The sequence below is a fragment of the Musa acuminata genome, chromosome BXJ1-2 (genome assembly GCF_036884655.1).
Source record: "Musa acuminata AAA Group cultivar baxijiao chromosome BXJ1-2, Cavendish_Baxijiao_AAA, whole genome shotgun sequence".
Taxonomy (NCBI): domain Eukaryota; kingdom Viridiplantae; phylum Streptophyta; class Magnoliopsida; order Zingiberales; family Musaceae; genus Musa; species Musa acuminata.
In genome coordinates this window covers 2,144,487-2,157,058 of record NC_088328.1, presented here as the reverse complement: position 1 = coordinate 2,157,058, position 12,572 = coordinate 2,144,487, and the positions used below count along the sequence as shown (strand labels likewise).

The window sequence follows — 12,572 nt, the reverse complement described above, 5'->3', positions numbered from 1 at the left end:
AGGTATATGGATTGCTCTAAGATGGACATACACTGGATTTAAAGCCCTAATCATCTGTAAAATAGAACTCGACTAAGTCCAAACTCAAATCAACTAAAATGCTTTCCTTGAGAATCCAATTTGAGTTCTTGATGGATTATGTATTCTAAGTCCTTTAACCTCATTAAAAATGTCAAAGGTAGCACTTGATATTTTGTGATAGAAAAAAATTGCCTCGAGTGTTTCTCTTTAGTTGCAACAATCTGTGATCCACACTAACCTATATTATTATCATTGTTATAGGTGATGCTATGGTTGGATCTCGATCATGGTTTGGAGGATTATTTTCCCGCAATGGCAATAAACGTCAGAGTAATGGTGAAAAGACATTTGATTGTACTCTGTCCCCACTTCAGGTAAATTATTTTCACGATCAAATGGTTGATTTATATTGTTGACATGGTTTTCCTCATGTTCCACGGATTATACATGATCTTGATGTATTGCTTGATTTGGTACATATTACTGCTAATATTAACATAAGTTTATCAATGTAATTCTGAAAATTTCTCGTACCAAGAAGTATAGGAATGTTGAATTAAAGCAACCAAAGTTGAAAAATATGTAGGTTCACTTAGTCCTGTTGTAAAAGATGAAACTTACTCAGATAACATGTAGAACATAAAAAGCAAACATGATGATGTAAGAATCTTAGTTGAAAAAGGTATGAGGTCAAAGATACCAGAAAAAAAATTACCTAAACATCATTTCATGTCGAGGTAGACTTCATAGGGTGTTGTCGAGTTGGATTTATTTGTGATCCAAATCTGATAAACTTATGGACAAAAACTGAGGATCCATACCCAATTTTATATGTTGAAAACATGTTGGTTATGCTCATTGTTCGGTGTAGATCATGAATCCAATAATGTTAATGGATCTCAAATGAGGATCGATATATAAAATTTTCAGTTCTTTTAGGTCATGGTTTTGAATTTCAATGGCAGGAGAGGAGTGAAATAAGAGGAAGAAGAGGAGGCAGAGGAGAGGAGGGATGGAGTAGGAGGCAAAGGAGAAATAGGAGGCGTGCGAAGAGGAGGAAGAGAAGTACCCAGTGCACGAGCACCAACAGCAAGCAACGAGTGGTGTGAGGAGAATGAAACTGGGAGAGAACTAGAGAGCGAGAAGACAGGGATATTAAAAAAACATCGACAACTATCAAAACTCAAAAAAGAGAAAATTTCAAACTGGGGGTAGGCTTATTGCTTAGTTTCTGAAAGTTACTAGATGGTAACCTGATTACCGGATTAGACTAGGTGAAAAGCCTTAGTTTACATTGTCACAGACTTAACTATTTTTTTTGTCTAAATCATGTAGTACCCTTGCGATGCTTGCTCACATAGGATCAACCTAGTTGTAACCACTTGTGATTTTGAAGGACTTGCAAAGAAAGAAAAAAAGAATAGCACATGAATGTGTTGTCGAATTGTCGTAATCACTCTACTGTAACACTCATGTTTGGGACCTTACAAGCATTATTGAGCAACTAAAATTATGGCTAAATGGATCTTTTGCAAGCTACTGGACTATACGGAGGTATGCTTGGAGCTTGCGGATGATGGATCCTCTAGAGCTCATATACACTTGAGAAATCTCCGATGTAATTGAGGGAGAAGGTTAAGCAAGTGAACGTTGCTACCAATAACGAATGGAGAATAGAGTTGGCAAGTGACCTACAACATGGTGGTAGAAGCCATGTATGGAAGTTGCAATATGTCTTCCATCAATCAGCTAGGAACTACTTAAAGAACACTGAAGTATTGGAGTAGCTGGTCAAAGGGAGTGAGGTGATGAGTCCAAGGGCACTTAGCTACCCACCAACTGGATTAATAAGATCACACTTAAGTTGGTCTAATAGTACCAACTGGAAGCCCCCAGTCGTCTGGCAACCTCACACATTAGAAAAGAAAAGAATCCATTGGTCAAATTAGAATTTTGTACCTCGTGGGGAAATATTTCCTGAAAAACTAGTGTGAGAACCTATTTGATCGCATATAGAAAGGTATCAAAATCAGAGTAACATGACCCTGAGGATGGCATTCACTTTAATTCTAATTAAGGTAAAATCCTGTGACCTAACAAAGAAAACTGTATTGATGTTAAAAATCATGAGATAGTCACCTGTTTCTACTTGGTCTCAATTTCTTCTCATTGTTTTTCATTGGTATAACTTATATTTTTTTGCAGGAAATACGACTACAAAAGCTTAAGGAACGGGTGAGTGTACCATTTGATGAGACTCGACCAGATCATCAGGTATATGATGTGTAACCTTCCAAATTCGTGATATTAATATCATATTGTTTTATTTAATTTGCCACTTGCAAGAACAAAAGAACTTGGTCTTACACATTGCAGAAACCAGTTATTCATTTCACAGTAGATCTATATGTTTTTTTGTAAGATCTGAGAAAAAAATATTTAGTAGAAACCTAGACTTTCTTTTATATTAAATTCTGAGAAAATTATTCTACAGGAAAGAATAAACTTTTAAGCAGTAAAATTTTGTATATTTTTGTAAAGGCTTTAAGCATCATATTTCACTATCTGTTCATTTCAGGGACTTAATTTCTGAAAAATGAACAACAATGATCCTTTTTTTTGAACTTTTTCCATTCAAACTATGTGGAAACTCTATTGATAACTTGTTTGAACAGTTACAAATGTTCATTTTAACTTGTGATGTCCATCTAACTGCACAAAATTTTGTGCCCTTTAATATCTCATTACCAGGAAGCTCTCGTAGCTCTTTGGCATATTTCCTTCCCGGAAACAGAACTTACAGGTCTAGTATCAGAGCAATGGAAAGACATGGGGTGGCAAGGGCCAAACCCTTCAACTGATTTCAGGTAATCTAGCAGATGTGCTCATTTAAGTGTAAGTTTACTTGCATATATTTCTTTTATGTATTAGTTTGGGTTAGAATTGCAAAAATTTGCTTCATTGAATTTAAAGCATCATATTTGTTAAGGCTTTATAAACTAGTACCTAATAGACTTTTTGGCATGATTTGGTTCTGCAGCACTAAATATTTGTCTTCATCGTCTTCTGAAACAAGTGTTGAATAGATCTTGACACCTGAGCAGGATTTGAATGCATATCCAAGTGCATGTATCAGCATGGAAGAGAGAAAATCGAAAGAGATTTATTGCATTATAGCTTTTAACTCCAAAACATTGTGGTCAACAACTGATATTGCACCCAAATGGTTTTGAAATCTAATTCAGCTGAGAGGACTACATTATTTTGTTGAATTCTTTGTTAGGTAAATGTTCATCAAGGATGTGTATGAGCTTGCCTTTGCCAGATCAAATAACAAAATTGATCTGCGAAAGTGGTTGTTAGATCAGTTGTTTCTCAATTTTTGGTTGGCATCCATGCTTCCCTTAAAAAGGAAAATGGCAATGTCAAGATCAATTTGATATTTGAGTAGATAACAGACTAATTCAGCAGGAGTAGTTTTGTTACAGCAGGCTACTTTCTTGAAAGAGGATAGGCATTTCTTTGCTTGCTTGTTACATATTTATACTCGATATTAATTCAATCACTTTCTGGTTCCTATATTTTTTGTCTGTCTATAATCAGTAGTCACAAAACACAGTAACTTTCTGGTTCCGGTTCTGATTCCTGCAGTCCTTGACTTTTGGGTGTATAGGCTTTCAAACTCATTTTGGGTGGGCCTTATTCATGCAGTTTAGATCAAGCTTTCTAAATTTGTTGAAAGAAGAGAGATAGACGTTTGCACACATGTTTACTTGAGAAGTCATTCAGTCTTGTCACTTTTAAAGATCTTGTATCATATGGACAACTGATTTCTGTAAAAAATGTATTTCTTTTAGTCACTGGAGACCTGGGGAGTTAAACAAATGCTCTAAGAAGAAAGATTCTTTAGAAGTTCTCCATATGTTTGACTGTTTCCTTTATCTGTATAACTGCCACATGCACTCTAGAATCTACATGCTTTGACATTATTCTTTACTTAAAAAATTGTGAACTTGAAGCTTGCTTGATTTAAGCTGTATACATACATACATACATACATACATACATACATACATACATACATACATACATACATACATACATACATACATACATATATATATATATATATATATATATATATATATATATATATATATATATATATATGTTTATTAATTTATTTAAAACATAATTAACAAAACCTTCTTATGTGATTGATAGGGTTTGCCTTTTATTCATGTCATATGTTGCCTTTTTTTTATACGTTGGTTCTTATCAAACATAATTTGACTAGCATTGTTAGTTGCCAACTTGATTAGTATTGCTCTAATATCCATGAGCCTCATACTGATAAATTTGTAAAGGATAACAAAGTTTTCTTCTTTTTTACTTTTCAGGGGTTGTGGATTTGTTTCTCTCGAGAATCTATTATTTTTTGCAAGGACTTATCCGGTAGGCAAACTAATTTGGCTTCTTTGTATCGCTCATTATGATAGAGACAGAGCATCTTTACCTTGAGTTGAATTAGCTTAATGTTCTTTTGATTTGATATCATAGCCAAGAAATTAGTATGGTCCAAGGTGGTATGTGCCTATATGTTGTGCCATTCAGGTCACTTGCCTGGTTGCATAACAATGCTGTTCTATGAACACAACACACAGGAGGCCAACTGGCACAGCGTATCTGTCTTCATTGATTGATATGACAATGCATGGTCAAGACTAATTTTCTTATGATTTCAACCTGAAGGCCTCTTTTCAGAGGATATTATTCAAGCAAGAAGGAATGAGAGCCATATGGGAGTACCCATTTGCTGTTGCAGGCATCAACATCTCGTTCATGTTGACTCAGTTGCTTGAACTGAATTCAGGTTAGTGAAAAAAAACACAATGCATTACGATCTTGGGAAATGCTTGAGAAATTCAGGTTTCAATTCATGACATTTACTAAAGTCAAAGGGAACATGTTTTCGGTTTTTTTTTTCAGCTATTGGCAGTTGTAGAACATATTGAAATAAGGTGTGTGATAACAGGAGTATCCTGAATAAGGTTCCAAATACTGATTGGATTGGTATTTACAAATCAGTATTTACTGATTTGATATAGGATTGATACTCGACCATATAGATAGGTACCAATTAATATTTTTTATTTTTTTATGATATCGAAGGTACATATCATGATATTGTATATCAAATTCCCTTGGAAATTAGATCCTACAACTTGAAGCATGGAGTTTAGAGGTTTGGATATAGAAAATAAAATTATAAGGGTATGTCCCCATGGCAAACACAATTTGGAACTTGAGTGGGGATAGAATTTGGTGGGTAATATTTGAATATTGCTATTTTAATCATGTTTTTTTGAGATTAGAAATTATTGGTCGGGATTGTAGGGATGATTGGCTAAAATCCCAAGATTTTAAGGAAATGCACATGAAATCCCCACACCAAAAGGGATATCAGGTTTAAAAGGATTTTGTTGAATCATTTTGTAAAAGTGGTGCTGAGGTTAATATGAAGTTTAATATGAGATTATTGGTTGGATAGAGCTACAAGGAAATTGACGCAAAGCTCTTTTATGCAACCTTAGTTGGCCTTTAAGAGAAAATAGTCACAAGGGCAAAAAAAAATCTCAGAAAATAAAAAGAAAAAAAAAATTTCAGTACCATTGAATTCGACCTGGCCTAGTTTCTACATGAAATTGTAGCAATCATGATCATACTAGCATCCAGTTCAACATTGCAATGGATCAGTTGATCCAAATTGATCTGATCAGATAATGTCTATTTTATATGTTGTAACACAACAGCTTTCCAGTTAATAAAAATTTTAGCTTCCAAGTTGATTGAATTTCACAAATGTCAAGACAATATGTCCGAAAGCTTCCTTGTTCATTCTTTTTTGTATCACATGGCATGCCTATGGATTTTGACCATGATGAGAAAGTCTGAGATGATTTTAGCTACTATTGCAACATATCTGAAGCCGCTGTCTTACTTGCATCGAGTTATCCAGATATCTAATATCTTCTCTTTCCACAGCAAGACCAAAATCTCTAGCAGCAATCAATTTTGTAAAAATTCTCTCAGGTGATTCACGATTGCACTTTGCAGAATGTCTGTGACTGCTTTGCTAGTAGACAATGCTCATGCTTGTTCTCCTGCTTGTAGAAGATGAGGAAGCATTTGACATTTTGTACTGTATAGCATTTCAGTTGATGGACGCTCAGTGGCTTGCTATGGATGCTTCATATATGCAGTTCAAAGTATCAAAAACTCTCCTTTGAGATTTTGTTTGTGGATAGATTCCTCTGGTTGTCTTTTCTGCTGGCTGACCTCTATTTTTACTCCTGATGTTTTCTTTACTCCAGGAAGTCCTGGAAGCAACAAGGATCCAACTCGGGCGGGAACTCGCACTGGATGATGTTCGCCGAATCCAAGATCTACCTGCTTACAACCTTTTGTACAAGTAGGCTCACAAATTAAGTTTTGCAACAACAGCAACAAGCTGTAATGTCCCAGCTATTGAGTCATTTTATGGATCTTTTTGTCTACAACTGAGCTTTGTATAGTATAATATCAAACTAGATACAGTCAAATCTCTCCCAGTGAAGCTAGTGCATGAGTTATTTTTTCTTATGAGGGGCCATTACAGGGACGTGATATATTTTTTTTGTTTGACAAAATCTTTGTAAAGTATGACCATGTCTAGTGGGGATAATATAAAAATCTTTTGTATGACCATATTATGTTATCACAATAGCAAGCAAGGCCAGGCCAGCATTCTTTGAACTTTCATGCTCACAAGTGGTGGATATCAACATTGTTGGAGTCGATTATTCTCTCAGTTTTGCTTGCCCATCTGCTTGTGTAGAGAAACATAGGCAAATCTTCGAAACATAAAAAAAAAATCACATAATTGGTCACCAAGCCAATTCTAAGACATTAAGGTTTCACTTTTTAAATTTTAGATTTTAATAATAAAATCAATTGATAAATTTAGTAAATTTAGTGGACTAATATTTTTTTAGATAAGTGACGTAGAAAAATTTTTGATTACAGAGTTGGATTATCGAAGGGTCAACTATTGAGCAAGGGAGTTGGATATTGTATCGATAAATTATCATGTTAAAAATTGGACGTTGAACCAAAGGTTTGATGTGTTGGAGATCGAACTTGGTATCATATGTTCGGGTATTGTGCCAGAAGAATCAAATATTGTGTCGAAAGATTAGATATCATGGGAAAGTCAACATGTAAGTGGAATGAATGATATGCCGAAAGAAAAGATGATATACTGGAGGTTTGGACAAAGTACTGAAAGATCAGATGATATGTTGGAAGAGCGTACAATGTGTTGAAAGATTCGTAAATGTATTGAATATGTGGTTGATTTGTCAAAGTCTTGATCAATATCATTTTGGGTTAATTTGAGTTGATATTAGGTCGAAACAATGCCAACTTATTAAGAAATCTATTGGACTTGAAGCTAGGCTGAATTGAGTCTATTAGAAGGTTAAACTGATAGCCTAAAATAGGCTTAGGTAGTGGTACCATTGGGCCTAAGTGATAGTATCATCTAAGTCAATCGATAAGCATTATTTGTGCTTGTCAGTCTTTTCGACGATAGTACCACCTATGGTGGCGATAGTACCGCCTAGAGTGGTAGTAGTATCACCTAGAACTCAAACTTTGTAATGGTAGCACTGTTGAAGTCCAAAATTACGGTGTCATAGGTTGCTACGGTATTACTGCCCAATGTCGGTGGTAATACCACTCGAATCACTGTAAATCAATTTGTGTTCCTTCTCTTACTTGTGACTTTTGTGTTCCTTCTCTTACTTGTGACTTTTGTTTGTTTATTATTCACTATATTGACAACCTTTGCATGCGTTAAAATCGATTAAAATTTGTTATAGCATTAATTAACACCCCCCCCTCCCCCCTCCTCTCTTAGTGCCATTAAGATTCTAAGAATTTGTATTAAAGCTAAATTCTCTCATTTGGATTAGCACCTACGAGAGTAAATGATATTTTCAAGCAACCAAGAGGGACACTTTATCACTCATCTTCCCTTATTCAATAAGATGGATTATACCTATTGAAAAATAGGTGTGACGATTTTTTTTTGCTTTCCATATATTTTGATTTATAGAATGTTATCGAGTTTGCTTTCAAAAATCTTTTAAACCGATAGATCAATGAAATGATTTTAAAAAGAGAATATTTTTTTTAATTGCTAGAGTTATGAATATTTTATTTTATACTTTAGATAAAAATAAATTCAATCAAGTTTCTGTTGAATCTCAAATTTTGATGATGAAACCAATTGAGAGTGTTTAGAATTTAATTTGTATTTTGAGTGACGTATGAAGCTTCGATTAGGGAGAGACAATTAAAAGCAGGAAGAATTATATTGGGCCGGAGAAAAACATGTCAGAAGATTGGACGTCGAGCCAAAGGATCGGTCGATGTATCAGCAGAAGACTTCAGGCCAAAGGTTCATTCATCGGGCCAAGAAGAGCGAAAATTGTGCCAAGGAAATCAGAGTTGCAAGGTCAACTGGCCGATTGGGCAATAGGCACAAGAGAGGACGATGCACCGAATATTCGAACGAAGCGTTGATGAACCGATAATATGCTGGACAATATTTGATTCAAGCTTTACAATAATTGTCTAGATCGAAGTAGGTTTTAAGTGTACAGGATTAACTACGATAGCGATCGAAGCATAAAGCAAAATAAAGTCCCGGAGTCAAGAATGAGATTTCGATGGGAGTTTGATATTAGTGCTAGTCATAGGTGCCCGGCAAGTCAATCACGTGAGTGATGGCACGTATGACTTGATACAGAATCCTTTTGCTTATTATATTTTGGCATATATCACTTTATAACTATTGCATATGTGCATATATATATTGTGATGTCCTTGGATTTGTGCAATGGGAATCGAATCGTGATGAGATCACGATAATGAGATCGATTCACCTTTAAACACAGATCCTAAATAATCCCGGTCACAGGTTACTCAAGAGGGACATCGTGATAACCGGACAGACTGGTGTGCTGTATACCCGTCCATATAATGGATGCAGCTGGTCTCATAACTGCTCGTGTAGGGACACTAGGGATACAGTACAGGTGCTCATTGGAGAATGAGTTCACTGATTGATCCGCTTACGGAATGCTGGATGGTTGATGATGCCTTATTGTCAGACAGCGATTCCGTAGTCCTAGTGGTGTATCTGGTCCTTAGACTTGAGACACCAAGGATGTCCTGTATGAGTGCTCAACTCTTTGATACCAGACTTATAGGTTTGGCTGTCCTAGATCTAGTACAACTGGTTATTGGGAGTGGTAGTCGACCTTACGAGGGCTATTGAGTGTCGATAGAGGATCATCCACTCTCGGCGTCATGAGAGGAATATCCCATGTGTTCTTGCTCAGGCAAATCCCTGGCCAGGGTAATTCGGGTTGAGAGAGAAAGAGTTCTCCGGGAGAATCTGATTAGAGTGAGACTCGAGTAGAAACCGTATGGGTCTGACAACACCATGCTCGATATACGGTCTCTAGGATATTAGATGGATAAGGGACTATAGGTACACGGTAACTGAGGATAGATAGGTCCAATGGATTGGATTCCCCTGTATCGTCTGGGGACTACGGCGTAGTGGCCTAGTACGTCCGTAGTCGATGAGTCGAGTGAATTATTATAGAGATAATAATTCACTGAGTTAGAAGGAGTTCTGACAGGTATGACTCACGGCCAGCTCGATATTGGGCCTAGAGGGTCACACACATATGGTAGGCATTGCGATGAGTAGAGGTTCAGATATAAGATATCCGACGGAGCCCTTGTCTTATTGGATATCCAATAAGCCCCTGAATTATTGGATCCCATGGACGAGATCAAATAAGAGCCCTTGAGAGATTATTGGATAGAGATCCACTAATCTAAAAGGCTTGGGTTATTGGATACAGATCCAATACCCACTAAGGGAGGATCCATAACACAATCTATTCTATACCTAGTTTTTTTTAGTTTCACGGATTTTGCGCATCAATCTTCGCACGACGACGAACATCTCTTTGGGAATCAGGGATTTTGTTTTCTTGTTCTTCCACTGTGTATGTGATGTCGCCCCCCATGTTTTCCCAACAGTGATATCAGAGCCAGGTTGTTCATGCGAATGATTGGTTTTGAACTGTGTGTGTTGTGTTTAGGAAGAATTTTGACGTCAAAATTGTTGACGCAAAAACAAGGAATTGACGTCAAAATCGTTGACGCAAAAATAAGGAAGGGCAGCAACAGTTGTTGCCCTCGATCTACGTGTGTGCAGTGCAGCTGAAGGCAGGCAGCACAGGGGTTGCGCCTACAGAAGTCGACCGGCGGCCTGCTTGCAGCAGGCTTGCGGCCGATGGGGCTGGCAGCCCGCGGGTGCCCCACCCGCGGTCGTTGCCGCACAGCGTCGGTAGGCAGGGCTATTGGCGTGCGGGCACTGTGACCGCATGCAAGGGCGACGCCTATGGGTGCTGGACCCACGGGCAAAGGCACCGTGGGGCGAGGCGACTGCGATCGCAGCGCCCGCGGGCTGAGGCGCCATAGGGCAACGACGCTTGCGACCGCTGCTCCTGCGGGCAAACCCCCCCGCAGGGGTGGCCGCCCGGCGGGGCAGTACACCCGCGGGCACAGCGCTCGCGGGGTCAGCGCCACCCGCAGGGGCGCCAACCCACGGTGGCGCCCACCTACAGGGGCGACGCCCCCATCCCGCCACATAGGCCGCCGCCAGCAGGGTGGTGATGGCAGCAGCAGCAAAGGGGAGTAGGGCATTAGGGTTTTCTGGGCAAAAGATAATTTTGCCCCTTGAAATTTAAGAAATTTCAATTTCTGTCTTTTGTCCAAATTATGAAAATACCCCTATGAATTCAGAAATTCCCTATATGTCTCTGATTTCATAAAATACTAATTAATTAAAAGATTTAGTTGATTATTATTTTTTATCATTATCTAGTAGTCCTACATGATGATGGTTATTTATACATGTGATGTATGATGTGTGGACGGATGCTCATGGGCCGTGTGATGTGTGTACTTGTGATTATTATTATTGAGGTCTGCGAGCCTCCATTATATTTCTCGTTTATTGTTGGGCTTGCGTGCCTATGATTAAGTTGTAATCACATGAGGAGGGGTAGCGGGAGCGTGTATGTGATAGTGGGACCCACGAGACGGACGTTCCCGATGCATGAAGATGCATCAAGATATCAACGAAACCCACGAGGACGAGATGGATGATCACAGGGCATGGAGATGCACCGTTGCACACATAGATCTTGATGTGAGTGATTAGGTCTACTGGCTCGGGCCTAATCACATTAGGTTATGGTCCATGATCATCAGGTGTGATTGCTTATACACATACTAGATATGTATATATATTTGCATGCGATGTAGATATATATTAAATATGTATATGTGTGATATGTCATATTAGGAGACCAAATCATACAAACATCTCTCTCGATAATATTAAATCGGTAAACGTGAGGCAATTAGATTGACCCACGTGGCCTTCCATCGTTATAAGTAGGAACCGATTCCCAGTGTAGGTTGAGTTGGTCGAGTCCATCGAGACTCACCTATATCGCGATTCACTATCTTGCTTACTACATAGAGATGTCACCGGTGACCTGAGGGCATGGTATGCTTGGTCGAGTCCCTCGAGGGTATATCATCAAATCAAACTCATCTTGTAACGAAGGTGTTGACTTAACCGAGCATCATAATTGGTCGAGTCCCTTGAGACCATGGTGATTCGGAGGCCGAACAGGACGGGAATCACAAGGAGTTGTGATCGGCAAGAGTTGCCTACTTTTTAGGCTTAGTGTGATTGATCGAGTCCCTCGAGGTTACACTAAGACGCTGATTGGATCCTGATCCCCACTAGAAGTCTGCCGGAGACTTCCGTTTCACGTGCTGAGGGTGTCGCGTGACTCGTTAGTAAAATAGTGGGAGCATATTAAGATAGAAGTCCATATCTTGATAGTTTATTTCTTGCAAAATCTACATGTTATTCATTTCTACTGCATCTTTATTTTTAAAAAATGTCGCTTTCAAATCCCTTACGTGGCATACTTGATGTCAACTGCCTCACTGGTCCAAATTATACGGATTGGCTCCGTAACTTGAGAATTGTTCTCACGATGGAGAAAATCGTGTACGTCCTTGATACAGTAATGCATACGCCCGAAGAAGGGGCAAGCGAGGATGAGATCGCTCGCTACGTGAAGTACATTGATGACTCCACTCTTGCTTAGTGCTATATGTTGGGCTCTATAACTCTTGAGTTACACAGACAACATGAAAAGATGGATGCCAGATCCATTCTCCTATATGTCCGTAAATTGTTTGAGGAATAGGGAAGGACTCAGCGATATGAGATATCCAAGAGCCTCTTCCGCGCTAGGATGACTGAGGGGACACCGGTTCAGAACCATGTCCTAAAAATGATTGAGTGGATAGAAAAACTCACAGGTCTAGGAATGGTC

General features: G+C 38.4%; 1 protein-coding gene across 1 annotated transcript; it reads left to right on the top strand.

Moving 5' to 3' along the window:
* The first annotated feature begins 278 nt into the window (after positions 1-278).
* LOC103974207 (uncharacterized) lies at positions 279-6,617 on the top strand. The gene is made up of 8 exons (XM_009388969.3): positions 279-395; positions 2,227-2,295; positions 2,773-2,888; positions 4,422-4,476; positions 4,774-4,894; positions 6,067-6,114; positions 6,196-6,290; positions 6,396-6,617. The coding sequence occupies exons 1-8, from the start codon at positions 291-293 to the stop codon at positions 6,495-6,497; spliced, it is 711 nt and encodes a 236-aa protein (XP_009387244.1). The 5' UTR covers positions 279-290; the 3' UTR covers positions 6,498-6,617.
* The last annotated feature ends 5,955 nt before the right edge of the window (positions 6,618-12,572 follow it).